Source organism: Eumetopias jubatus, unplaced genomic scaffold, assembly GCF_037043125.1.
Source record: "Eumetopias jubatus isolate StellerSeaLion01/CBP00866 unplaced genomic scaffold, mEumJub1_p1.0 scaffold_13, whole genome shotgun sequence".
In the NCBI taxonomy this organism is placed as follows: Eukaryota; Metazoa; Chordata; class Mammalia; order Carnivora; family Otariidae; genus Eumetopias; species Eumetopias jubatus.
In genome coordinates, this window is record NW_028274819.1 from 56,305,160 (window position 1) to 56,332,734 (window position 27,575).

Consider the following 27,575-nt stretch of genomic DNA (forward strand, 5'->3'; position numbering starts at 1 on the left):
ATTTTCTAAAATTTTTTTCAATAAAAGGAAAGAAGATGTGAAAAAATGGAGTCATAGTCTTGATGGAAGAAACAGAGCAGCAAGTGTTAACAGTCTCACTACGATAGGTTCCTTTGGTTTTTAGGCAGTTTTACTGGTCAGAAACCTATGCGCAACTGTAGGTGAGAAACTGCTAGCTTTGGGGGGATAACAATTATGACACTCAGTACTTCCTGCCAACCAGTGTTCCAAGTGCTTGATGTGTATTAACTCACTGATGCTCACAACAGTCCTGAGAAGTAGGTGCTGTTATATCCCCATTCTATAGATGAGGAAAGTGAGGCACAAAAGTTGAATAATTTGTCACACAGCTGGTGTTGGAACTGGGATTTAAACCTGGTTTGTCTGGCTCCATAGTTGTGAGTTGGCATCTTTACTAGTCTTTTCCCACTGTAATCAGAGAAGGACTGGCACTTGCCCCAATCCTGTAACCTATGGAAATATTGCCCCTCTAGCTTACAAAAGTAAAATCCCAACTGAGCCTGGTACCTAAAACTATATTCAGTTTATAAGAAATTAACACTTATCACATTTTCCGATGGGAATGTTGCCCTGTCCAGTGCCACACAGTGGGCGATTATGAAACCTCACTGGATGGGGAGTTGAAGCCTTGGATTCTATACTTTATATTCTTAAAACCTTGGGCAAATCATGTAATTCTCTGAGCTCCTAGTTTCCTTTTTTTCTTTTTCTTTTTAAGGTGATAATCCTATTCTGTCAGCTACTTGGAGCTTTCGAAAATGTGTAATTGGATAATCGTGATTTTACAACGAAGGAGTTACTGTTAGGGGGTTCCCAGGGCTTGTGGATGTAGGGAATAACCCTCTCCACTGTCATACCAGGTGTGCCTTTTTCTTTACATCACAAACACTTGTCTTCTTCTTTCTTCTTTTTTTTTTTTACAAAAACTGAATTATGTTGAAATATATTCTGTAGTTTTTGTTTTTTCCTGCTCCTTTCCACCGTCTGTAGTTTTTTTTAACTTAATATTTCTTTTTCATTTTTTTTTTTTTTAAGATTTTATTTATTTGAGAGGAAGAGAGAGAGTGAGAGAGAGCACAAGAGCAGGGGGAGGGAGAAGCAGACTCCCTGCTGAGCAGGGAGCCTGACGCAGGACTCAATCCCAGGACGCTGGGATCATGACCTGAGCCGAAGGCAGATGCTTCACCAACTGAGCCACCCAGGGGCCCCTAACTTAATATTTCTTAGGTACTTTCCCTGTCAGTATATATAGGTCAAACTCATTTTTAATAGCTGCATAATATACCATATCAGTATAAATGTTTTAAATTTAACTATTTTGCTACTGGAAGGTATGTTTGCTTTCTAGTTTTTCACTATCCCAAGGGACGAGTGGGTTTGGGAGAGAAGATAAAATAGATCCTTAAGTGAGAGAGACCAGAGACCTGGGTTGTTTCCAACTTTATTCTAACTTGTGACCTCTGGTAAATCTCATTCCTTCTCTAGGAATGTGTCTGAATCTGTCAAAGAGGTTTTAGATGATGTATCTTTTGAAATGATTAAAGCTCTTTACCTCCCAGAAATGCCCACATAGAAAACATTTCTTAGGAATATGAAGATATGAGTGTTGTAATCCCTTCAATCTGCCCATAAACCCCACTTTGAGATTTCATAGGCTGCGTGGATCTCTTAAGGTTTTTCCCTGACTCCAGAAACCATTTGAGGCAGTATGATCTTCTAAATAAAGAAGTGGATTAGCCCAGCAATGTGTTACATTTGGTCACCCTCCTCCCTGCCACATTTGTGGTATTTTAGGACAGTTTCCTCTCACTTGAGCAGGCTCAAGCCTCACCATGGGTTTGGGGGTTTGTGGGTTTGTGGAACTGCAGAGCACCTCAGGCTGGCTCTCAGCACCTCCATTGGCCAGTAGTTACTCCAGCCCCTTTTGAGTGCCTCTGGGCTGCTCTTTTTCCTCTTTAGTAGGTCTGCAGCACCCTTCCCACCAGCACACCCTGACACCCATCACATTCTCCTGGCTCTCAACTCCTCACACCTGCCTAGAATGGACTTGGGTCTTCCAAAATAGATGAGACTGTGAGGAGAGTGGGGAAAGATATCTAATGTTCATTATTTGCAAATTTCAGCTGCTAATGTGTATTTGATGTTTGATGATTTTATATGTTTTTAGAAACCATCTTTTTGCTTCAAAACAACCTGAGGGAATGGCAAAAAATGCAAAGTTCCTTTGAATACTTAACACCAGTTATATTCTTCTCTGGGTCCAGTTTCCTCCTCCGTTGAGAGCCCTTTCTCTCACCAACTATTTACCTTATCTCCACCCTTGGCTAGACACCCCTCTCCCTACCTCAAACTTTGCCTGCTGGAAACCATTTGAGAAAACTGCTAAATCACAATATTTTTTCTAGAACGTATCGTTGTCCCCACTGACAGGCTCTTATTAAGTAGAATAGTCTTAACAACCCAGCCTGAGAGTACATGTGCTCAGTTGACTTCTGATATCCACAACTATGTTGAGAATAATTGCAGGGATTCACAGCCCTTTTTTTGCACCCTGGTTCTTTTTGACGGTCTGGTGTTGTCTATGGCTCTCTACTCAGGATGATGTTTTAAATACATAAATACATTATTGCCTGTCACAATGAGGAGGACTGGGGAAGTAGGTTCAAAGATGGTTGCTCAGAAGGTGCCTTGGCTGTTGCTTACTTTCCTCTGGGCAGGGCTTCCTCACTAATCTGGCAGCCTTGGCTCTGCCCTATTGTAATTACTGACACTGTTATTCACTAATATTCATTGTGAGTGGGCAGCAGGTTTCTCCTTTCAGACAGCAGTTATAGGGAAACACACCTACATGAGCATGAAGAGGTAAATTCCCTGCTTCTGTGGGCAGAAACTAGGTGAATTGTTAGAACTTTAGCTGGTTTGCTTGGGAGAGAAGTGATTTGGGTACAAAATGCTTGTTAAAGAAGAATGGCAACTGTTTCGTTGTCTTGCAGCCAGATCCCTCCTCCAGTCTATCAAGCCAACCTTAGATCTGTTCGAAGACCACAGTAAGGAACTCAAAATTTTTTGTAGTGGGTCTTGTCTCCTGTGAGGGAGCTTTGGCCCTTGGTGGGGGAGATTTCCCTCTGACAAACAAACCCTGTGACAATGGGAAACCACTGATGAGTATTGAATAGTATTCAGGCCCATAGTTCCCTATATTTGGTTTATAATGCTGTAGAAGGTGACCCACTGGAGAATGAGAAACTGTTAGGAGAGGCAATCTACCATGAGCCCTGAGTACCACTGTGTGTTCTTGCTTCATATGAATGTAAGACCCTGACCCCTTCCTCATCATATCTCAGTGTTCTGTTGACAGCAATCTTGAGAGATGAAATAATATCTCTTCCCAAGGAGCAGGTTTCCCTACTGTGCATTATAAAAATGTTGAATCCCCCAAGCTCAGGGTTCTTTCCCTATGACACATTCCCCTGGCATGTATGTGTAGGTATCTGTCTAGGCCTACCCCAAGTCACTTTTTGTGGGGGGGGGGCATGGAGAACTGGCATAAACATCATGCTCATGTTGCTTCTTGTAAGCGTAAAGTTCTCTTATCTCTGATCTGGGAGTCTCCTGTCACTTGCCAGTTGTAACTAGGATAAAATTCCAGACCTTTCATAGATTACTCTGACAGTTTGGGTAACGAGGATGGGATCCTGACAGACATGGCTTTCTAAAAGAGAAAGGACATGGGTCCGGTGAGGGAATATGAGAAAATAACCTGGGGTCTGGTAGGAGGAAATGCTGCTGCGCAAGCGGGTGAGTAAGGGTCCCTCATTGTCCCACCTGTTAATGAATATTTCAAGGCTAAATAACAAGAGGTAGGATTGAAACACATTTCCCAAATGGTACTTAGGTTGTTGCTCACTCTTCTCTGGACAGGAGGAAAGGATGTTTTGATAACAAGGCAGCATGCCTGTGGCCCCAGCTGAAGGCCCTATGACTGTGATGAGTCGAGGTTTCCCCAAAGGCGAAATAGATGGTGTCAGCAAAAAAGATACAGAGCTTTGAATGGACCAAATATATTCGGAGTTTGTTGAGTCCAAGGAGGTAGCCTTTTGAAATGAAAGTAAATACATGACCTTGTTTGCTGGCACAAGGTCAGTCTCCCTCTGTAAACCCCTAATCCTTCTCTCCCTCTCTTTTAAGGAAAGACGGTCTTTGTGCTGGGGGTTTTTGAGGAGGAGAGGGACTCTCTTTTTATAGCTCTGTTGAATATAAGCATCTAGGTCACTATCCTACTTGGTCCCATGGAGACAGGAAGCCCTGGGCACAGGGATGGTCAGAAGTACCAAGGAGTGTGGAGCAGATCCATGGTAGTAATGCAAGGCAGGCAAAAAAAAAAAAAAAAAAAAAAAAAAAAGCAGCTCCTGAGCCCTAGGTGCTTGTTAGAGCCAAGAGATACACAAGGGAAGAGGAGGCACTGACCCTGGAGCAGGAGTCTGAGGAGAAGAGGCCTTCCCACTGACCCAGCTGCTCCCTGCAGGCTAGCCTCTCCCACTCCCTTCGTGTCCTCACATTCTTTGCTGGGATGGAGTATAATCTTTTGGTGGCTGTGCCTTCCAATATCTCTTAGATTGCCTGGTTTGAGTTCCCATAGTTGGGGGCAGGGGGCGGTGGGGAGACGTGCCTGAATTCATGTGGCAAAATTTGGGCAAATCTGTCGTGGGAAAGGAAAATGAGAGCGACAGTAGGGGAGCCTCTGAACTGATTCAGTTACTACTGTTTTAATGGCTTTCACAGTAATGTGTTACTGGTAGCAATTATCCACTCAGTTGAACTGTGAAAGTTTGTAAGTCTCCCATTCAGGGACTACTGCATATAGAGAAGTGATTCCTGGCTTCACTTGAGTAGTATAACAAACTATAGAATCCTAAGAGGAGAGAAAGGAAAATGAACAGCTTTAGTTGAAAACTTGGTGACTGCTGGAGTACTCAGGCCATTTCCCAGTAGAGCAGTGCTACATGTCCTTTGCAGGCACCAAGTACACCCTTTTAAAAAGTTGGACAGCCAGAGGCACCTGGGTGGCTGAGTGTCCCAACTCTCGGTTTCCACTCAGGTCATGATCTCAGGGTCATGAGATCGAGCCCTGCGTCAGTCTCTACTGGTTGTGGAGCCTACTTAAGATTCTCTCTCTCCCTCTCAAAAAAACAAAAATTGGACAGCCGGGAGGCTATTACTGAGCTATTGCTGAAACAATATCTGACCCATGGAAGCCTGGTAAGTGGCCTAACACCCCCATTTTGGGTTATGTGAAATTAGAGGTGAAGCTAACAAAATGTGCAGCAACCTTCCCTAGTCAAATGGAAATGATGTGTTCTGGGGATGCAGCCAGCCGTCCATCTTAGTTTTACGTGAAGAAGTGATAAGTCACTCCTTTGGAAGAACTGTATTCCCCACTCAGCTGCCTAAAGCAAAGCCACTGGCTCAATAGGACCCTTGATTCACAGAGACTTCCCAAATCAAATGCCTGGGCCTGGTTCACTGATGGTCCAGCTAAGTTAAGAGCTGTTGGTGTCAAGTGATGATTCTGGAAACTGACTACAGTAAAGGCTGATCAGCACAATAGGCTGAATTGAAAACTGTTACCTGTGTCCTAGACAATCCCTAGGGACCAGACATGTTACATTTTTACTAACTCAGGCTATTGCCAATGGCCTAGTCTTCTGGTCTGTCACTTGGAAGACAGAGACTGTCAGATTAAAGACACCCTTCTTGGCCACAAACTAAAAATTGCAGCTATTAAACTGGGTCACATGTAAGTGCCCATCGTGGGGGTTCATTCTCTGACAAGACCAACTGGGAATCAAGTTGCTGACGGAGCCTGTGACCACTCAGACTGCCACCATCATTGCCTGGATTCACCCTCATACCAGTCATGGCCCTCCATGCACCATCGTAGCCTGAGCACAGAGTAAAAGATTGATGGTTCTGATGCAGAGGCCACCGCTACAGGCCAGGCTTGTGACTCCTGTTAAAAGTCTTCTTTGTCTAGCACAGGCCTGGCCTCCACCCACTCCTGACTGATGGACTCTATCAGACCTTTGGTTCCCTCTTGGGGTTATCAGTAGTGCCTCAACACTGTTGCCACTTTTTCAGGTTACAGTTTACAGTGTTGCTCTTCTAATCAATCAGCCAACTCCAACCACACTGTTTTGATTTTGAAACTAATCTGTCTCGTGGTACTGTTTTTATTGACCACATACAGTCTGACAATGGTGAATCTTCTCTTACAAAAACCACTCAACAGAAGGCTGATAGTCAAGGTCTCTGATGGACCTTCCACTCCTCTATCCAGAAACATCAACTATCATTGTATGTTGGGACTGCCTACTCAAAGAATGTACTCAAAAGATTTCTACTTACTTCATCCTGGTCAGTACACCTTCATAAGGCAGTTTGGCCACTGAATATGGCTGTTCCCAGAAAGCAGTCACTTTTTACTGCCGTACTAGAATTCTCCAGAAAAGAAGAACCGATAGTTTGTGTATATATAAAGAGATGTATTATAAGAAAATGGCTTTCATGATTATGGAGGCTGAAAGGTCCCATAATCTGCTGTCTGCAAGCTGGAAACCCAGGACAGCCAGTGGTGTAGCTCCAGTCTGAATCAGAAGGCCTAAGACCAAGAGAACTGATGGTATAAGTTCCAGTCCAGAAGCAGGAAAGGACTCATGTCCTAGCTTGAAGACAGGCAGATAGAATGAATTCTCCCTTACCCCAGCTTTTGTTCTATTCAGGTCTCCCAACAGATTGGATAGCAAAAACATTTTGCTTTACTGAGTCTCCTGAGTCAAATAGTAATCTCATCAAGGAATGCCCTCAGACGTACCCAAAATGATGTTTAACCAAGTATCTGGGGACCTCGTGTCCCAGTCAAATTGACATGTAAAATTAGCTGCTTGTGGTGCATCAGAATGAGAGAGACTGGAGAGTGTTGTGTAGGTTTATTCTGGAAATTCAGTATTCTGCCCTGACCATTGCTAGGCATGATGTTATCTTTGCCCTAACAGCATCCACAGGCCAGCCTTCAACTTCCAGGTGGCAGCCTAGCCAAAAGGAGGCTAGAATATTCTCATTCAATTCTGGTTCAGGCACCTGGATCCTCTTGTTGGTTGACATGGTCCTTGGAGCCTTCCTCTCAAAGGAAAATGGCCTAGTACAAGTCTCTCAAACTATTGCAGACTCCTTAAACTTGACTCACTGGTTTGACATCCCCTACTAGATGGCTGTCACCGTAATTTAGTCATTAACCTACTGAGCAGTCTATCAGAAACCTTAGGTGCACTTTCAGCTCCCATACCTCTCCTGCAAAACACGTCACAACCTGTAGATGTCTCCCTAACCCCCATTCTAGTAGCTATTGCTCTGTTTTCCTATGGGGTGGACAAATGCCACCTGGCTGGTAGTGTGTACCTGTGGGACAGTTTGGGCCAATTGCCATTGGGCTGTCTTTCCAAAAATAAGGACTGTTTTCAATTATTCTAAGTTAATGGGAACTCTGAAGCCTACCAGGTGCCCAGGAGGCCTCATTAGTGACAGTCAACCGCTGTTCCCTGAATGATGTAGGTCCTACTTGGGAGGCCCCAACAGTTGTAAACAGGTATCACATATGCCCTCAGGACTGTACCTTCTATGTGGAAGTCAGACATTAACTTGCCCCCCTCCCTGAAAACATGGTGCCTTGCACCATAGGGAGGATCATAAGCAACCTTTAAGTGTTTAAGGAAGCACCATCATTAGATCATGTATCCCTCAGATGACTGTGGAGATTGCTCCAAAATGAGGCTACATTTGGTTACATGGAGGAGCTTTCTGGAGGGGTGGCTTATTCATGCACATTCTGCAAGAAGTTACCCCTATCTTGAGAGTCATCTTATTTGAAATGTTGATATGAAATTCATCCCTGACTTTAGCTGAAGCCATCAGTGATACCACCTCAGCCCTGGAAGGCATTCAGGTGAGTCTCAACTCACTGGCCAGTGTGGTTATGGGTGATAGAATGGTCCTCGACTTCTTTGTGGGCCAAGGTAGGTCTCCAATCATGAGTACATCCTGCTGTACCTGGATTAATCCCTCAGGCTGGGTATAGAGCCAATACAGAAATTAGAGAATGCCACCTGGCTTTCTAAGGCAGACCTTGATGTATGGTTGGGTTTTTTTGGATGCCATTTTTCTAGCTAGTTGAGTCCTGGCCCTTGGTTGATTCCTGACCAGTTCTGCAGATTGGTATCATCCTGTTGCTTGGAGTTCTGTTGATAGTATGCTAATTAAATGTTGTATGAAACCATTAGAATGGATTTGGTCCCTTCTCTGTCAGATTAATCAGTGGCCAATAGAAAATTCATCAGAAGTCATCTGTACAAGTTGCTGTGAAGGCTGGAAGAGGAGTAACTTTTAGAGCATGAAAGCCTGGGAGGTTCTCATATAGGAAGTGAAACCTGTTTGATCTGAGCCATGAGTGAGGATTAGTACCAAGCGTGTCCATTTTACAGATGAGGAACCTAAGGCACAGAGGTTAAATAACTTGCCAAGGTCACCGAGTTCGGGAGTGGGAAGTCAGGATTTAAATCTCTTCCCCTCCAGAGACAGCAATTGCTACTCACTGTTTCAGGCATAAGACTGAGACCACCAGTCAAAGAAGAATTGAGAAAAATTTGGCATTAGCTTTAGATATTTTTTTTTTAAAGGTTTTATTTATTTGAGAGAGAGAGAGAGAGAGCATGAGAGGAGGGAGGGTCAGAGGGAGAAGCAGACGCCCTGCTGAGCAGGGAGCCCCATGTGGGACTCGATCCTGGGACTTCAGGATCACCTTTAGATATTTTTCTAAAACTGGCCTACAGAGTTGGTGACTGTGAGTTTGGAGAAGTCTGGGTGAAGAACCCTAGGATTTTGTATGAGCCAATCTTTGAAAACTAAGATATTTTAAAAATCTTTTTAAATAAAACAAATATTTAATAAGATTTAAAGAAGAATAAAATGAACCACCTTAAGATAAATTACCAATACAACCGAAGTCCCTTGGGTATCCTCTGCACTCCCACAAGTAACTACTACCCTGAATTTAGTATTTATTATTCCTATGCATTTTCTTCATGTCTGTCCATTAATATATGTCACTGTTTTATATGTTTTAAAACTATATATGGTATTTGTAGTAGTAGTCCCAAGACTACCCCTAGGTTCCTAGACCTGCTAGAAGGACTCACAGGACTCAGCATTATAGTTGCACTCACAGCTAAGATTTATTACAGCAATGTAGTAAGGACACATTGGCTCGTAAGAGAAAAAGACACAGCAGAGTCTGAAAGAATCCATGTGTAGTATTTCTTATGCTTCTCCCTCTCATTGAGGGGTTGCATTAAGCACACTTTCCCCCCAGCAGGGAAAATGCAGCATGTGTACCATGCTTCTGCCTAAGGAATCCATTAGAGACTCAGCACTCACAGTTTTATTGAGGGCTGGTATGTGGGCACCCTCTGCCTAGCATGTACCAAAATTCCAGACTCCCAGAAGAAAAGCAGGTGTTCAGAATAAACCACATTGTGTTCAGTCTGTGCACAGTCTGCATTTATTAATTGGAACTCTAGTGTAGAAAGAGCTGTCCTCTCTCCTCCATTTATTTAATTATATCAATATGAACTCATGGGTTTTTATTCAGTGGCTTGTAACACTATTATTTTCGCACTCAATATATAATCATGCAGACCCATTTAAAATTATATATATAATTTTTATTTTTTTTTTAAGGACGGGAGTCCATTGCTCTGGATCTCCCGTCCTTTTTGCGGAGTCCTCTCTTGACGGCCGGAACCTTTTTTTTGGCTCTCAGGCTGTCCGGGGAAATTTTAGGCGGTGATACCTATCAACTGACAGGCGACCCAATAGATAAGAGCGTTGGGGCTAGGGGACTGAGGGGAGGAAGGGAGGGAGGGAGGGAGGGGGAGGAAATGGAAGGGTGCGGGGCGGAGCCAGGGAGCTGCGCGGCCAAGGGGAACCGCGGTAGGCCCAGGGCCTGAACCAAACTCAGGGCTGCCCTGGAGCGGGTGGTGGTCGGAGAGGAACGGGCAGGTCCCGTGCCGCTTCTGGGGCGCTGCTAGAGGCGAAAGACAGCAAGGGCGGTCGCGGCTCGGCAACGAGGGGGCGGGGCCTCGGTTGCGTCCGTCCCACGGGGCGGGGCTGAGTCTGGGGAGCAGCCAACCGCAAGTCCAACGGCCGGTTGGCTGCGGCCTTCCGCGTGCCCCGCCTCCGTTTCTCGGCCTGCTAGTCTGCGCGTCCGGGGACTGTCGGTCTCCCCGTCTCGCTTTGGGTTTTGTCGCCCTGTAGTTTTCGTGGCTTGCTTCCGAGTCCTCTGCAGTCTCTCTCTCCCTCCCCCTCCACTCCTGCCTCCGTCTCCCCAGCCTGGCTCATTCTCCCGCGCTTCGATGTCCGAGACCTGAGGGCTGCCCGGCGCCCAGCTCTGCCCGGAGAGATGGAGGAGCGGGGGTCCCGCGCAGGTGAGCGGGGCTGCGACACTGCAGAGATCCCTCCAGAGTGGGGCACTGTGAGTGTGGGGACAGGTTCGGCGGCACCGTCTGGGCTTAGGAAATCCAGTCGCGGGGAGAATATTGAGTCAGAGCCACGATCTCAGGCGTGGATCTCAGACGTGGCCGGAGAGTATTCTTGGCTGGTCTATTTTTGTTTTCCTTCAAGTGAAGCCAAACCTAAACCTTAGAGTTACCATTTTAGAGATGAAAGGGAACTGAGCCTGGGGCAACCCTTCTTTCTAGAGAGGGGTGTGGGGGTCGTAGAGAGTCCCCAGCTGGAACTTAGGGGACCTGGATCTTGGTCCGGGCTTGCTACCGACCTATTGAGTGGCCTTATATAAGCTATTCCCCTCTGTAGTCCTGAGTTTTCCCATGTGTACAGTGAGAGGGGTTTGGAGTACTGGATCTCCAAAGGCCTGACAAAGGATGGGTGCTGTTTAAATATTAGTTGTTAGGAGTAAATAAATATGGGAGGCCTCCTTCTGGGGTTCACTGGAAGCTGCCTGGTGCACTGAATTAACTGGCATCTTTGGAATGACATTGTTCATTACAGTGCTGAGAAATAGGTGGCATTATCCCCTTTACAAGCGAGGAAACAGAGGTACAGAGAGAAGTCAGACTCCAAAGTCCAGGCCACACTATACTCTCTCCCACTAAGAGAGCAGGGAGGACTTGATTGAAAGGTGATCATATGGAGCAGCAATTAATAACTTGAGTTCTTGGCTAAAATGAACAACTCCAAAGCAGAACTCTGATTCTTCAGAAGATACTGATTCTTCTCTATCCTTAGTTCCCAGTATATGGTTTGTGTGAAATAGTTTGGGTTTCAGTGCCAGAGTCATCATCTATGTTACATAACCACTGTCATCAACGTGATCAGCGTAATCATAATTAATAAAATTAATAAATAATAAAAAGTAATGATAGTGACTCCAGTTGTTATAGTGAGAGCAAAGCCATAAGTGAAATTGTGAAGACATCAAAATCTATAATACTTTTACTTATATAGTGCTTTAAAGTTTATAAAGCACTTTTGAGTGGTTCTTCATATTGGTCATCTTAGGTAGGTATTATCCACATTTTACAAGCAAGGAGTCCAAGACCTAGAGAGATTAAGTGACTAGCCCAAGGTCACACAGAAGTGTAGCTGGGACTCGAATGAAGTCCCATTTGACAAGCTGTGCTTCTGCTTTGGTGCTCTCCCTGCTTCCTCTCCCTTTCCTTTTTCCTAGTCCCACCTCCCCACTCCATGCCTATCCTGTGCTCTAGTTTTATCACCCAGAGAATTCCTGTTTTCATGTTAACTAATAATGTTAACTAATAATCAATCATATGTTGACTGATGATTAATAGTGTTGGTAGTAACTCATAATTAAAGTGTGGGTTTCTAAGAATTTAAAATATGATCTTTCCCAGAGGCATAGAGGGATTTAAATGCTTTTAAGAAGAGAGTTGTTCACTGTTATCATCATCATCACCCACAGATTTCAAGGAATAAAACTACAGTTGACCCTTGAACAACACAGGTTTGAACTACACGGTTTCACTTATATAAGCATTTCTTTCAGTAAATGTAGTACAATACTATAAATGCATTTTCTCTGACTTGTGATTTTCTTAACATTTGTTCTCTAACCTTATGATAAGAATACAGTAGATCATACATATAACATGCAAAATATGTGTTAATTGACTTTATATTATTGGTAAGGCTTCCAGTCAACAGTAGGCTATTCATAGTTAAGTTTTGGGGGACTCAAAAATTATACATGAATTTATGACTGCCGGGGGGGGTGGTCAGTGCCCCTAATTCCTGTGTTGTTGAAGGGTCAACTGTAGAATGTGTAGTGATTGAAAGTCTAAAAATAATAACCCATATATTGAGCTCATACTATGTAATGGGCTCTATAACAGCCACTTTAACTTTTTAACTTAATTCTCTCAGCAATCTTCTGAATTTTATACATGAAGATCCTGAAGCATTAGGAAAGTTAAATAACATGCCCAAGGTCATGTAGTCCCTAGTGTGGTCCAAATCCTGTGTTCTTAACCATTAAACCAGCTTGGCTCTAGGACAGGTGTTTACTTAGAAAAAGCCAGATCCTCCCTGGCAGGAGAGCCTGAATTGAGGAGAGAGAGGTGTGCTCTAGTACTGTGTGAAGAAGACAATTCACACTTGCTTTTCAATTCTGCTACCAAGTGCCCAGAATTGGAGTGAGGAGAGGCTTTTGTTCTGGACTCTGGAGGCCACTCCCCCCAGTCCCCTCATGATAATGAGCCATGGTTCTTCTTTCTTTTAAGTCAGAAACAAGTGACCAAATGAATCATTCATTTGCTCTTGGATAAGTTTGTCGTGATTGAAACTAGGCGGCTCTAGCCAAAAGCAGTGCAGCTTTTTCTTTCAGTTTATTACCCAGAGGCTTCCTGGGAGATTGGTCTAAAATGCATACTTGATCATGCCAGTCCTCTGCCAAAAACTCTTGAGTGGCCCCCTCTCTGTGTGATAAACACCTTAATAAGGTATCAAAGCCTCCCAGGACCTGGGCTCTGCTGATCCCTCAGTCCCACCCTTTGCGCTCTCCTGCAGTCCTACCACACAACCAGTAGTCCCCACAGTTCACTCTGTTTTCTGTCCTTTATAGGCTTTTCACATCCACTCCCTCTGCCCTTTTCACCTCCCAACTGGCTGACCATCCTTTAGGATCCAGCTCACCCACTCATTCAGTCATTCAACAGGTTTTCATCAAGTGCCTATCAATCACCAGGCATGGTTCTGGGTATAAAGATGTAGCAGTGAAGAGAACAGACCTATCCCTGCCCTTTATGGAGCTTCTGTTCTGTAATATGTATTAAACAAGTAGGATCCGGATGATAAGTGGCATGGAGAAGGGAGCAGAGAGAGGGGATAAGGGAGGAGCAGGGGAGTTGTCAGTGAAGGCCTCCTCAATTAGATGACATTTGAACAGAGCTGAAGGAGTTGAGGGAGTGAGCTCTTGGTTATCTGAAAGGAGAATGTACCAGAAAGGCACGGAGCGTAGGATATGAGACAGGAGCTCACTCGGCTGCCCTGATCTGGACTGATGCTCTTTTTCTGTTTTCCTCCACACTCTCATGGTTACCCCTAATGTGGCACTTACTGCATGGTATTGTAATTGTCCATGTATGTCTGTTTCCCTCACTTGGATGCGGGTTTCTTGAAGGCAGGGACTTCTGATTTCTTTCTGTCGCCTCAGCACCTACCTTACGGGCTGACTTGGGAGTGGGCACCCAGAAATATTTATTAAATAAATGAATAAGGCTTTCTGAGCCTCGTTTTTATAGCCTGACAATTTTTTACAAGTGATTTATAAAAGAAGGATTGGATGACAGATGGTGAGAGGGGAAGAAAAAAAAAAGAATTCTAAGCCTGGTTCTGTCTGGCTTAATTCCCTTTTTGGGCCTCTGAAGTAGAATACCTGATTTTCTTTGAGAAGCATACCTGGAGACTTCCATTTTCAGCATTTATGGCAGGCTAGCTAACCCATACCATGGTGGATAAAATATAACAAAAGTCCTTTATAGCTGAAATTGCAAGGAAGTAAGAGAAGTTCCCAGGGGCCTAGAAACCAAGAGTAAACTGAAAACCAGAGTAGTTAGCCCCTTAACCTGACCTCAGCTGCCTGGGTGTTTGCTCATCTCACTTACGTAGAAGTTTGGGCTTTAATAGACCTGCTGTTACAGTGAATGCAACTGTGGGCCCACATGGGTTAGACCCTCACTGGAACTGAGATCCCTGCATGAAGCTAAGTCCCTTGAAAGTCCACACCCTTTGATGGGTTGAACTAGGCAAAAAGAATTCTCACTACTGACCCGGAGAGATGACAAAGAAGATTGCCTCATATCCTAGGCTGTAGTAGAGGGAAGAAGTTTCCCCCAGAATTCTTAACCACAGGCATTTCCTCATATGGATTTGGATTTATATTTACATTACCCGAATGACCTAAGAATTCCAAAGATAGTGACATTAGAAACCATCCAGGCTGGCGATACCCCTGGATGCTTGCAGAAGCACATGCAGAATCTCTCTGGAGAGACATACTTTTTTTTTTTTTTAAGATATTATTTACTTATTTATTTATTTGACAGAGACACAGCGAGAGAGGGAACACAAGCAGGGGGAGTGGAAGAGGGAGAAGCAGGCTTCCCGCAGAACAGGGAGCCCGATGTGGGGCTCGATCCCAGGACCCTGGGATCATGACCTGAGCCGAAGGCAGACGCTTAACAACTGAGCCACCCAGGCGCCCCTGGAGAGACATACTTGACACAGGCTGAGGCTATGTAGGATTTCCACAGAGTCTGGAGGATAGATTTGTTCAGTGAGCATGCTTATTGCTTGCTTTGTGCTTTTGAGAACATGATGTTCCTTTTGCATAAAAAAATAAACATTTGAGTAAATCTTTGCCTCCCTGTGTGTGGTCTCCAGAAATGGGATGATAGAGCGGAACTTGTACGCGGGGCAGCATTCGGGTATGGACACACATTTAGCTGCCTCCTGTCCTTGCAGAGGTCATGGAAGAAGTGACATCGTGCTCCTTCAACAGCCCTCTGTTCCAGCAGGAAGACAAGAGAGGGGTCACCTACCGGATCCCAGCCCTGCTCTACATCCCCCGCACCCACACCTTCCTGGCCTTTGCAGAGAAGCGCTCCACGAGCAGGGATGAGGATGCTCTCCACCTGGTGCTGAGGCGAGGGTTGAGGACTGGGCACTCGGTACAGGTGACTCCTCATCCCAGTTCTGACTCTGAGCCTCAGTCTCTCTGCACATTGCTTAGACTACTTCAGGGTTTGTGCCGTTTCCTGTCCGTGCTGGAAAAGCCCTGTGTGGAAGGAAGGAAAAAAAAAAAAAAAAGAAACCAGTAAAAGCAATGGCTCTCACTTACTGAGTACTGACTGTGTGCCAGGCACACATTGGATCCCCAACAGCTACTCTGTGACATAGGAACGGTTGTCAGTCACATTTTACAGATGAGAAAACTGAGGCTCAGAGATGTTGCCACTCGTTCAAGGTCACATAGCTATAATGAAGCACAGACGCAGGCTTTAAACTCCATCTCTGATTCCAGAAGCCTCCGTGGTTCATTCAGATTCAACTAACACGCCGTGTGCTTTTCATTCACGTTCTCTTTTGTTCTTATAAGTCAGCCAGGGAGGTAAGCACTGTTGGTTCAGTTTTCTGGTGAGGGATTCTGGTCCTCCAGGAGGTAGGTAGCTTGTTCCAGGCCACAACTAGCAGATGGTGGGGGTGAGGATAACCACAATTCTCCTTCCTGCGTGTTTTATGTGAGGTGCATAGTACAGGAGGAAAGAGGATTAGTGATTTGCCTCAGGCACACGCCTCCTAAGCAGCAGAGCTGGGGCTGGAGGCCTCACTTCTAAGTGGCACATCTTCGCTGCATCTTTAGAGGAGAGTGTTTGCTGTCTCTGGGACCGGGAAGATAGGGTTATTTCAGATCCCATTTATCTTTTCTCCTGCAGAGCCAGCTCAAGTGAGGATCAAATGAGACGATGGATTTGAGAGTCTTTTGTAAACAAACAAACAAACATAGATGTCTTTATAATAGGCACTCTAATCCCCCTCACCTGCCCTGGTTTTCTACTCACAGAAATATCACCACTTCTCACCAGACCATGACTGTCCCGTAACCTCAGTGCCCAGCCGTCACAAGCATTTACAGATGCGTCCATTTTGACTCCTTCTCCCTTCTATTTTATTACTTTCATTCTCTGACTTACCTGATTGCAGAATCTCGAAGGTAGAAGAATCATCAGCCTAACTTCTTTCCCAGTGCAGAGATCTTCTGTATTCCCTTGGTAGCTACTAAGAGCTTAGGGGTTAAGAACATGGCTTTGGAGTCAGGCTTTGGAGACCATTTATTGGCAGTGTGACCTTGGATTTGACTCTTGTCTGTTTCGTCATCTGTAAAATGTAATAATAGCAGTTACGTAGTAGGAACTCAACATTAGTCATCTCCCATAAAGGGTCTGCTTACACAACTCCTCCAGTGAGGAACTTGATCCTGTGGCAACTGTTAACTTTTGTTTTTGGAATGAGACAACCTGTACTTTAGAATCACCTATTGGTCTTCTGGGACATTTAATCTATATATAATATAAAGTCCCTTTTCCAGAGAATGCTCTTTGATGTACCTAAAAGCAGTGTTCATACCCTCTGAGCGTTCTGATTTGGGGGCTCACCAGCTTCAGTTCTTTTAGTGGCTTGTGAGGCCACAGTCTTGATTTGCTTTCTGGTCCCTCGAAAGCTATGATTACTGCCTTTGGGATTTGATCTGGAATGTCCGTGCCCTTTTTCAAAGAATGGTACTCTGAATTTCGGGCTCCAAGGATAGACTGACCAGCTCAGCAATGGGTGGCTATCCCATTTTGTATCTCTTTAACTCAGTCTAATGTAAAGTAGCATCTGCTTTTTTGTGGCAGCTGCATAATGCGGGGTGACTAATATTAAGTAGACGGTCAGCCCAAACCTCTGAATCCTTTTCACATTTACTGCTTTTATAAAAATTTTTAAATTATAGTAAAATATACCTAACATAAAATTTTCCATCTTAACCATTTTACGTGTACATTGCAGTATTGTTAACTAGAGGCACATTGTTGCGCACCAGATCTCTAGAACTTTTCCATCATACATGACCACTACTTTATACCCTTTGGACAACTCCTCGGTTCCCTCTCCCCCAGCCCCTAGCCACCACCTTTCTTCTTTGTTTTTATGAGTTTCTAGATACTTTATGTATTTTTATTTAGTTAGTTATTTTAAGTGTTTTTTTGTGTTTTGTTTTGTTTTGTTTGACAGAGAGACACAGCGAGAGAGGGAACACAAGCAGGGGGAGTGGGAGACGGAGAAGCAGGCTTCCCGCGGAGCAGGGAGCCCGATGCAGGACTCGAACCCAGGACCCTGGGATCATGACCTGAGCCAAAGGCAGACGCTTAACCGACTGAGCCACCCAGGCGCCCCAAGTTTCTAGATACTTTAAATACCCCATATAAGTGGAATCATCCAGTATTTGCCTTTTAGTGATTGGCTTATTTCACTTAGCGTAATGCCCTCAAAGTTCATTTGTGTGGTAGCGTGTGACAGGATTTCCTTTTTTAAGGCTGAATAATATTCCGTTGTGTGTGTATATACCACATTTTGTTTATTCATCCATTGATAAGACACTTGTGTCTACCTTTTAGCTATTATGAGTAGTGCTGCTATGAATATGGGTATGCAAATATCTCCTCAGGACCTTGCTTTTAATTCTTTTGGGTATATATCTAGAGGTGGAATTATTGGGTCATGTGGTAATTCTATTTTTAATTTTTTGAGGACCCTCCATACTGTTTGCCACAATGACTTGAATATCTTATATTCCCACCAAGAGTGTACAGGGTGCCAATTTCTCCCTACCCTTGCCAACACTTATTATTTATTTTTGATAGTAATCATCCTAGTGGATGTGCAGTGATATCTTGTTGTGGTTTTGATTTTCATTTCCCTAATTATTAGTGATAGTGAGTGATATTTTCGTTATGCTTGTTGGCCATTGTGTTTGCTGTTATTTTTTTTTAAAGATTTTATTTATTTGAGAGAGAGCAAGCATGGTGGGGGCAGGGCAGAGGGAGAGGGAGAAGCAGACTCTCCATTGAGCAGGGAGCCCGACACGGGGCTCAATACCAGGACCCTGGAATCATGACCTGAGCTCAGGGCAGACACTTAACTGTCTGAACCACCCATGTGCCCCTGTTTGCTGTTCTTTAATCATGTTTCTCCATCCAGATTTTCAAATCCAGGACTTGATCTATCTCTGTCAAGCCTCAGCTTGTTTATGTCCCATTGCTCCAGCTGGTTGAGATCATTTAGATTCTAATGCTTTCATGTTTCAGTTACTGTTTCTTCCAGCTTTGTGTTAACTTTATCTTAGACATACCTGGCCCAAGTCATTTTCTTCTCTTAGCCAGTAAGAATGGTTGCACTTCTGACTTCACACTGACTAGACTGGCCAATAACTAAGTTGAATTTGGCACATATGTTTGAAGTGTTTACAGTGCACCAGGCACTCTGGTACAGAATGGGCTGCCCCCGAGATATTGAGTTCCCTGTCCCTTGACCAGTTCAAGGAGAGACTGAATGGCCTTGATCCAGAAGGCTTAGAGGGAAACCTATACGATGGGAATTAGTTCTAGGTCCTTATGACTCTGAGAATGAGCTTTGCCTAATATGTTTTGCCCATTTATTCAGGAATTAAATGTTTTGTTTCATTCATTCATGTGGTATACATGGTCTACATTACATTCATGTGGTATACATGGCCTACATTACGTTCATGTGGTATACATGGCCTACATTACGTTCATGTGATATACATGGCCTACATTACGTTCATGTGGTATACATGGCCTACATTACGTTCATGTGGTATACATGGCCTACATTACGCTCATGTGGTATACATGGCCTACATTACGCTCATGTGGTATACATGGCCTACATTACGTTCATGTGGTATACATGGCCTACATTACGTTCATGTGGTATACATGGCCTACATTACGTTCATGTGGTATACATGGTCTAAAATGCTATAAAAAGGTATATATCCCATTCTTAGTGCCCTACTTCCTATAGGTTGTCACCATTGTTTCTTATGTACCCTTCTAGTGCTTCTTCTTACAGAAACAAAGAAATACAAGTATATATTCTTAATACTCCCCTTTAAAACGTTTTAACATGAAGTGATAAAACACATAATAGAAAACATAAAACATAACATAAATGTTCATTGCACAAAACATGAATGTCATCCCTGTGAATTGACAAAGCCAACACTTGTGGACTCATCACTTAGCTCAAGAAATAGAATATTACCAGCACCTCAGAAACTTCTCTTATCCCCCATCTTAAAGGTAATTGCCATCCTGATTTATAGCTCTAGAGTTTAGTTTTGCTTGTTTTTTTTTTTTTTTTTTTAAGTAGACTCTACACCCAACATGGGGCTTGAACTCATGACCCTGAGATCAACATGCACTACCGACTGAGCCAGCCAGGTACCCCTAGTGTTGCCTGGTTTTCATCTTTATTCTTTTTTTTTTTTTTAAGATTTATTTATTTATTTATTCATGAGAGACAGAGAGAAAGAGAGGCAGAGGGAGAAGCAGGCTCCCAAGGAGCAGGGAGCCCGATGCGGGACTCGATCCCAGGACTCTGGCATCATGACCTGAGCCGAAGGCAGATGCTTAACCATCTGAGCCACCCAGGTGGCCCCATCTTTATTCTTAATGTTTGTCTTCTTAAGTATTTTTGAGGTTTATCCAAACAATTGTGTACAGGCTGCTCTGAATATTCTTGTATGCGTTTTCGCTACTGTGTGCGTGCATTTTTGTTGGGTTTCTATCTAGAAAGAGCATTACTGGATCATAGGGTAGGTTTACATTGCACTGCAGTAGATAATGCCATCCAGTTTTCTAGAGTGGTGGCCGTGAGAGCAAGTCTACGTCAGTTTCACCCTTACTCTATGCATTTAGCTCTTTAAAGTTCCATCTTCAACATTGTTTTAATGTTTTATCTGTCGTCTCTAGTCTCAGTGGAAAGCTTGGTTCAGATTACCTAGTTTGCTGTTACTGGATTTTTCTTCTTATTTCTTATGCAAAAAGTAGCATACTACATACATTGCCTGTACTTTGCTTTGCTCATTTAACAATATATTATAGAAATCTTTCTATCTCAATGTGTAGAGGCCTTCCTTTTTTCTTTTTCATCTCTTGCATTGTATGTTCACTTAACCAGTCCCCTACTGATGAATATTTGGGTTCACGATGTTTTGTTGTTCCAAGCAATACCACAGTGAGTAATCTTGTATATACTTAATTTGATGAGCAGAGATATTTTCGGATAAATTCCCAGAATTGGGCATGCTGGGAAAGGATAAATGTGTCTGAAATTTTGATATACCCTACATTAATGTTGAGCCATTTTGCACTTCGGTCCATATAAGAGAGTGCCTGTTTCTTCAGATTTTTGTCAACAGAATAGTGTCAAAGTTTATGATGTTGCCCGTTGGTTAGATGAAAAGTACCACATCAATTTTAATTTTAATTTGCTTTTCTTTTTTTATATGTGAGGTTAAACATATTTTAATTGTTTTTCCCTCTTTCTTTGAGTTGCCTGATCTTGCTTTTTGTCCATTTCAGTTCGGTTTCTGGAAGTTTTCTTACCAATTTCTAATACAGTTTTTTTAAAAGATATTAAGGAGATTAGGTCTTTCTTTGTGATCTGTCTGATTAGGCATTATCTCATTTTAGACTTTTACCAACTCCTGTGTGAGCATGTTATTGCTGTATGAGCATGTTATTACATTTTCCATTTAACTGATGAAGAAATTGAGGTAAAGTAAGTTTAAGTAACTTGCCCAAGGTCACACAGGAAGTGATGAGGGCTGCTTTGAACTAGGTAACTCTGACTCCATGCTTGAGTTTTTAATGGCAGTGTTATGAATTGCCTCCCCAGGATAGTAGAGGAAGGGGGAAAAAATCTTTGTTTTAAATTTCCCTTTATTTGCCTAAATTCCATATTTGTCCGCCTTTCTTTACTTTTCTTCATTTTCTTTTTGTTTTCCCCCCTCTTTCTTCCTTTTTTCTTTCTTTAAAAAAATATTTATTTTGCTCCTATCATGTGCTAGGCACTGGAGGTACAAAGTTAGAATAATTTGATTTCTATCCTCAAAAGACTCATAATCTAGGAAAGGAGCCAGTCACATAAAAAGTTATGATTATAGTATAATAAGTGCTATAACTCTTCTGTATGTACAAAGAGGAAGCCACCAATTGCTTTTGGGAGGGGGTGGGGGGAGGGAGTTTCATAGAAAGCTTTACAAAGGAGGTGACTTGAGTTTGGAGGGTGAATTGGGCATCTAGACAAAGTGAGGAGGAGTGTTCTAGACAGAGAGGACAGCATGTACAGTATCTAGCATTGCCTCTTCCCAGCTTTATAAATCATCCTGTAATATTTGAGAATTATTGAATATTAGTGAATACTTCATGATTCCATAGATTTTAATACCAGTTATTTCTTAGCGCTGAAAAATACTAATGCTTTCAATGAGCCTCATGTCTTCCTATTAGTCTCTCACTCCTGCTCTCTCTCCCTTCCCCTTGTCTAGTGGGGACCCCTGAAGCCATTGCTGGAAGCCACATTACCTGGGCATCGGACCATGAACCCCTGTCCTGTGTGGGAGCAGAAGAGTGGCTGCGTATACCTATTCTTCATCTGTGTGCGGGGCCATGTCACCGAGCGTCAACAGGTCATGTCAGGCAGGAACGCGGCCCGCCTCTGCTTCATCTGCAGTCGGGACGCTGGCTGCTCATGGAGCGAGGTGAGGGACCTGACTGAAGAGGTTATTGGTGCAGAGGTGAAGCGTTGGGCCACATTTGCTGTGGGCCCGGGTCATGGCATCCAGCTGCAGTCGGGGAGGCTGGTCATCCCTGCATATGCCTACTACATCCCCTACTGGTTCTTTTGCTTCCGGCTACCATGTAAAGCCAAGCCTCATTCCCTGATGATCTACAGTGATGACCTAGGGGCCACATGGCACCATGGCAGGCTCATTAAGCCCATGGCAACAGTGGAGTGTGAAGTGGCAGAAGTGACCGGGAGGGCTGGCGACCCTGTGCTGTATTGCAGCGCCCGGACACCGAACAGGTCCCGGGCTGAGGCTTTCAGCATTAACCATGGTGAATGCTTTCAGAGGCCAGCCCTGAGCCCTCAGCTCTGTGAGCCCCCGCATGGCTGCCAAGGCAGCGTGGTGAGTTTCCGGCCCATGGAGATCCTTCAAGTGTACCAGGACCCTAATGGCAAAGATGCTCCTACCGTTCAGCAGAGCCCTCTGCTGGACAGCGCAATGAGGCTAGAGCAGGAAGCTGGAATGCTGTCTGAATCTTGGCTCTTGTACTCACACCCAACCAGTAAGAAGCGGAGGGTCAACTTAGGCATCTACCTCAACCAGACCCCCTTGGGTGCTGCCTGCTGGTCCCGCCCCTGGATCTTGCACTGCGGGCCCTGTGGCTACTCTGATTTGGCTGCTTTGGAAAAGGAGGGCTTGTTTGGGTGTTTGTTTGAGTGTGGGACCAAGCGAGAGTGTGAGCAGATTGCCTTCCGCCTGTTTACAGACCGAGAGATCCTGAGCCACATGAATGAGGACTGCAGCAGCCCTGGTAAGAGCTCTGAGCCAACTGAAAACTAAAAATTGGCTTAGAACCCAATTTTCCTTAGAAAGGAAACCACAGAAGGCAACCACAGGATGATGGAGGCCAGGTTAATAGAGGTTATTGAAGTCTGCAGAGAATCTAAAAACTTAATATTCTGCTCTCCACCTCTTTTCACTTCTCCAAAGAGCAAAAGGAAAATTGTGCTATAGTTACTGCAGTGGGAAGAACTATGTGTTGGGAAACCATGATGTGGTCCTAGTGGTGCCACTGGCTTGCTCTGGGATCTTGGATGTGTCCCCTGAACTCTCTGGGCCTCAGGTCGTCTCCATCTGTAAAATGAGAGGATTGGCTCTGTGATTTTTCTTCTTCCCATTCCTAGGAAAGGCAGAGTGCTCACATGCTCCATGATCAGCAAGTCCTGGCTTCATGGGTCTTTGATAGGACTCTGATCTCTAAGTGGAAGTCAGAGGACTCATCTTTTCCAGTGACTCACCACTCATCCAGGTGTGAGGCCACAAACAGGTGTCCTGGCACAAAGGAAGATCTGGATGGTTTGTTCTGTTTTTAATAACAAACACACCCTCACCCTTCTAATCAGGCTCAGAACTCTGCAGGCTCTCTGTCCTTAGAGGAATTGGGCAGAACAGCAGAATCATGAGGTCACCTACCTTCTCCAGCTTTGCAGCTCTGCTCAATCTTCCCTTCCTGCTCCAGAACCCTTATTTCCTAGGGAGAAAATAAGAAAAAGCCAGTGGCCCCTGATAATGGTACTTATTGTTTCTGAGGGCATTACTCCTGTGAAAGATGACCCTGAAGTTCATGTACTAGGATGGTTCCTGTACTAGGATTAGGACGTTAAAGCATTGGCTAGAACTTTCCATGGTCTCTGCCCTCAAAGAGCTCACAGTTTATGGGGCTAGAAGTGGGAGAAAATTCAAGATAATCAATGCAGCTGGTTTGTAGATGTTGGGCTTTAAGTTGGGGTTATGGTAGCTCCTGATGTCATTGTCTTACTTGCATCTTCATTGTGCTTGGAGTCAGCTGTCCCAGGGCTTGGCCAGGCCACTGGGTTTTCCTCAGGTCTCTTTTTCTCAGAATATTGTTCTGGCCTAGCCACTGCTTTACTTATTAGAAAGGTCTCTGGACCCCAGACCTCTGAATCAGGCCTATTTTTTTGTACCTACTACAATCACTATTTGTGAAGTAGGGGTGCCCCTTTGTTTGATGGGTTTGGGGCTGAAATTTGCCAGTGCTGGGTATCTCAGATGATACTAGATTGGTTGCTCTTATTTTAGAATCTTTCCCCCATAGCCTGTTATTGTAACAGAAATTTGATCATGAAAGACTTGGTTTTTCTCCCTATTTTAGGAGAAGAAATACCTTTGACTTATATCAGATAACTAAATTTGGTGCTGAGTAATGGCCCGGAGAGCGAGTCTTAGTTGTAGAATATAGCCCAGGAGGCTGGAGGCTGCAGTTGCACCTGTCATATGGGGGAGAGCCCTCCAGGATGAAAGTAGGAGATTAACTTCACATACTTCTGCATAAGGCTTAAGTCCATGGTTTAGAGTGACTTTTTAAAATTCCCTTAACCTCTCTTCCATTTGTCAAAGTTATCCACCCAGTACACAGTTATGCTCACTCATTCACTCATTTATACATTTATCTAAATATTCTTGAGAGCCTGTGCATAATGTAAGGTGCTTTCTATTGCCATTCCCTGGTTGAAAGGCATCTGTGGCTCCATTTGCCTGCTAGAGGGGGTTTGCATTTAGTCTGGCATGTAGGGCCTTCAGTTGTTGGGGGAGATAATGCATACTCCTCTCTGCTGCCTTGTATGAAGCCCACTGTCAGAGAAGACCCCTGTCAAGTGGGCAGTGGAGGGGGCGGCAGAGTTGGTGGTACAGGGAGGAACCGGGGAAGGGCAGCCCTCTCCTGAGTACTAGAAGCTTCTTGTTCTGCAAAGCTTTCCCAAGCACCATACTCCCAAAGAGATAGGAACAGTGGGGATGGCTTTCTTCTCCAACAAGGTCTAAGGGATGAGGAGTATGAAAATAGCAAGACTTCCTTGGGGCCATCCAAGAAGGGAGTCGGGGGAGGGCCCTCAGTCACATGCCAGTGTGAACCACAGATGTCCAGGACCAGCCCTCAAAAGATGTCTTATCCTTCTCCTAACTGCCATTCCCTTTCTCCTTCCCCTTTGCTTTATGTTTGCTTCTCCTTAGTGATTAGCAGTGAAACTCTTAATAGGCAGAGGGGCTGTGTGCATCGTTCAGGACTAGCAAGCAAAGAGGATTTGGGGACAGAGGTAATGCCGAATGAGGATTAGGGAGAGGAACAGAGTGGGCAATGGCAGCTATGGAGAAAAAGAACAGCAGGGCAGGAATCCCGGCACCTTTAGGAAGAGAGAGAAACACGGCCCAGGTAAGAGACCTAGGCTGGAGAGGCTGCAGCGTAGGTGGTGGCCGCTGTGAAGAAGAAATGATAACAGGCTGGAGCTGTTTCCTGACACGTGTGGGAAGGGCCAGAGGCCCGCACAGGCCAGCAGTTTAGGCTACAGATACGTTCCTACCCAGCCCTGTCACCTGAAGCTGGCTTAACTTGTTCATGTTCCGGGTGACCAACAGAGACAGCTGTAGGCACTCCTGACTTGTTTGTGCCAATTCCTCAAGGTCTTCAGGGCCCTGGGACTGATCCCATGACACTGGTATCCTAACTGAGCCCATTCCAGGCCCTCTCAGGTTGGTAGAATGAAAAAGATGGGGCAAGTGATGGCAGTTGTGAAGAAAAGAAGAAAAGCAGACTGGAGACCTCTAATCTAGAGGCATGGAGAGAGGCCTACAGAGGCTCTGGTCCCTTTGCTCCTACATGCAACCGCCCCCCCCCCCCCCATCTTTAGACCCTTAGAATGGATCCATCCAGCACACACGGTGCACCACTGGGAGAGCAAGAAAGCATAGGTAGGGGCCTCCTGCTGCTGGTAGGTATCCAGATCCACCTCCCATCCTTTCAACCTGCTGGGCCTGCTCAGGTTCCCAACCTCCTGATGCCCTCACCCCTAGACCCCTACTGTTTACTTCAGGCCCTGGTTATTTGGGTGCTTTACTTGGATCTGTTTCTCCCGGTCACCAGTCTCCCCTCCTATCCTTGGGATATCATGCAACCGTAGGCATAGATGAGAGACATTGCACCCTGTCTGTTGGGTACCCCAAGGGACCCACAGAGATCAACCTAAGGCTGCCCCGCCTCCTCTCCAGGGCAGGAGGCTTCAATACTTCTGCTTCAGCTTGCTCAGTCTTCTTCAGTAGGCTGTGTGTTTTCCCCACTGCATCAGGCTGTAGGTGTCGTGTCCTCCCTTTCTGTGCTTCCACAGTGCCCAGTTAGGGCCTCCCTTTAGCCATTACCACAGGGTGTGGTGTGTTATTGTTGTCCGTCTTGTGCCTTCACGGCCTCTGCTAGGCTGTGAATTGAGGGCCAAGTCTGTATGAATCCTCTCTCCATCCCTTTTACCTCGAATTACAATGATTTCTTTATAAATACAGGCTTTTCCTGTTGTGTTCTGAATTCCCTGAAGGTAAGGACTGTGCCTGATTCCTCTCACTGTCCTCTGCCCCCAGCACAAACTGGACAGCAGTACGGTTCTGCCCAATGAATCAAGGAGTCAAAGATCCTTGGCCTTCGGGAGCTAAGTGAGAAGGCCAGAGCGAGCCCCACCCCGCAAAGGGAGGGGCATGTTGCCTCCCTCTGTGAATTGGATAGCGTTCTAAACCCACTGAACACGCATCCAAAATGAGTCTTCTCTCTGCTGGCCTGCTTCCAGGACAGTCACAGGACTTCCTGGTAAAGAGCTTTTCTCTGGGTTCAGCTGAGTCCTGCCTGGGTGTCTCAGGATCACAGCCCAAGCCCAAAGCCAAGCCTCGGTTTGGGTTTTCATTTCAGTGGTATCGCCCCTCTGTCCCTGATAGGCGTTTGTGTAACTGCCCCTCCTCCAGGACTCCGGGGGTGACACCGTGGTTCAGTGTGTTCTGAGCATGTCTTGGTTCTGTGATACCAAGTTCCAGAAGTGCCCTCTGTACCATAGAAACTACCAGGACTCTTGGAAACAAGGGAGATGAATAAAGAGCTTAATTTTGGCAACTGCTGTGTGTGTGTTTTGTTGTTGTTGTCAAACTGTGAGGTGATTATCATCCTAATACTTATATCTGGTTTGTACCCAGCTTCTTTCAAAAAATGGATTTGAGGCCTTTTCTTGCTTTTCATAAGAACTTTTACTTTCAGAAAGCTTTATTAATAATAATCCTTTGTACTTCAGCACATTGTCATTGGAATACAGTTGCCTATTGAGGGAAGCCGGGCAGAGATTACCATGACTGATAAGATTGGGTATTACTGGTTTGATTGCATATTACACACGAGCTATTAAGTGGTTAAGTGGGGGGCTGAGATACAGAGAATCACCCCGTCTGGTACCAGCCCCGGGCTTGTCACTGCACGTCTTATTTCTTTTTGCAAAACACCCTGAGATTGTTCCCAAATTGTAGCTGGCAAGGCCACAAATACTTACCTCAGTGATGTGGGGTGATAGCTTTAAACTCATGACTTTGTACTCTGCTTTCTTAAAACAAATTGACTGTTGAAAAGTTTTAAATGGGCAGCTCTTTCATCATAACACTAAGAGTCGTATAAGGATGAAAGAATCAATGTACAGAACTGCTAATTTACCTCCTAAAAATAGTTTTATAGTAA

The 27,575-nt window shown here is 44.7% G+C and overlaps 1 protein-coding gene across 2 annotated transcripts; it reads left to right on the top strand.

Moving 5' to 3' along the window:
• Positions 1–10,324: 10,324 nt before the first annotated feature.
• NEU3 (neuraminidase 3) lies at positions 10,325–26,966 on the top strand. 2 transcript variants are annotated; one of them, XM_028115938.2, is made up of 3 exons: positions 10,325–10,556; positions 15,130–15,341; positions 21,785–26,966. In XM_028115938.2, the coding sequence occupies exons 1-3, from the start codon at positions 10,532–10,534 to the stop codon at positions 22,862–22,864; spliced, it is 1,317 nt and encodes a 438-aa protein (XP_027971739.2). In that variant the 5' UTR covers positions 10,325–10,531; the 3' UTR covers positions 22,865–26,966. The 2 variants fall into 2 exon arrangements, with proteins under 2 accessions (XP_027971739.2, XP_027971740.2); XM_028115939.2 differs by having other exon boundaries at positions 15,130–15,335.
• The last annotated feature ends 609 nt before the right edge of the window (positions 26,967–27,575 follow it).

Excerpts from the sequence above, each read along its gene's own strand:
- NEU3 (XM_028115938.2), top strand. The coding sequence starts at position 10,532 with ATGGAGGAGCGGGGGTCCCGCGCAG. Across the intron at positions 10,557-15,129 it reads GGAGCGGGGGTCCCGCGCAG|AGGTCATGGAAGAAGTGACA; the intron begins GTGAGCGGGGCT and ends CTGTCCTTGCAG. Across the intron at positions 15,342-21,784 it reads GGACTGGGCACTCGGTACAG|TGGGGACCCCTGAAGCCATT; the intron begins GTGACTCCTCAT and ends CCCCTTGTCTAG.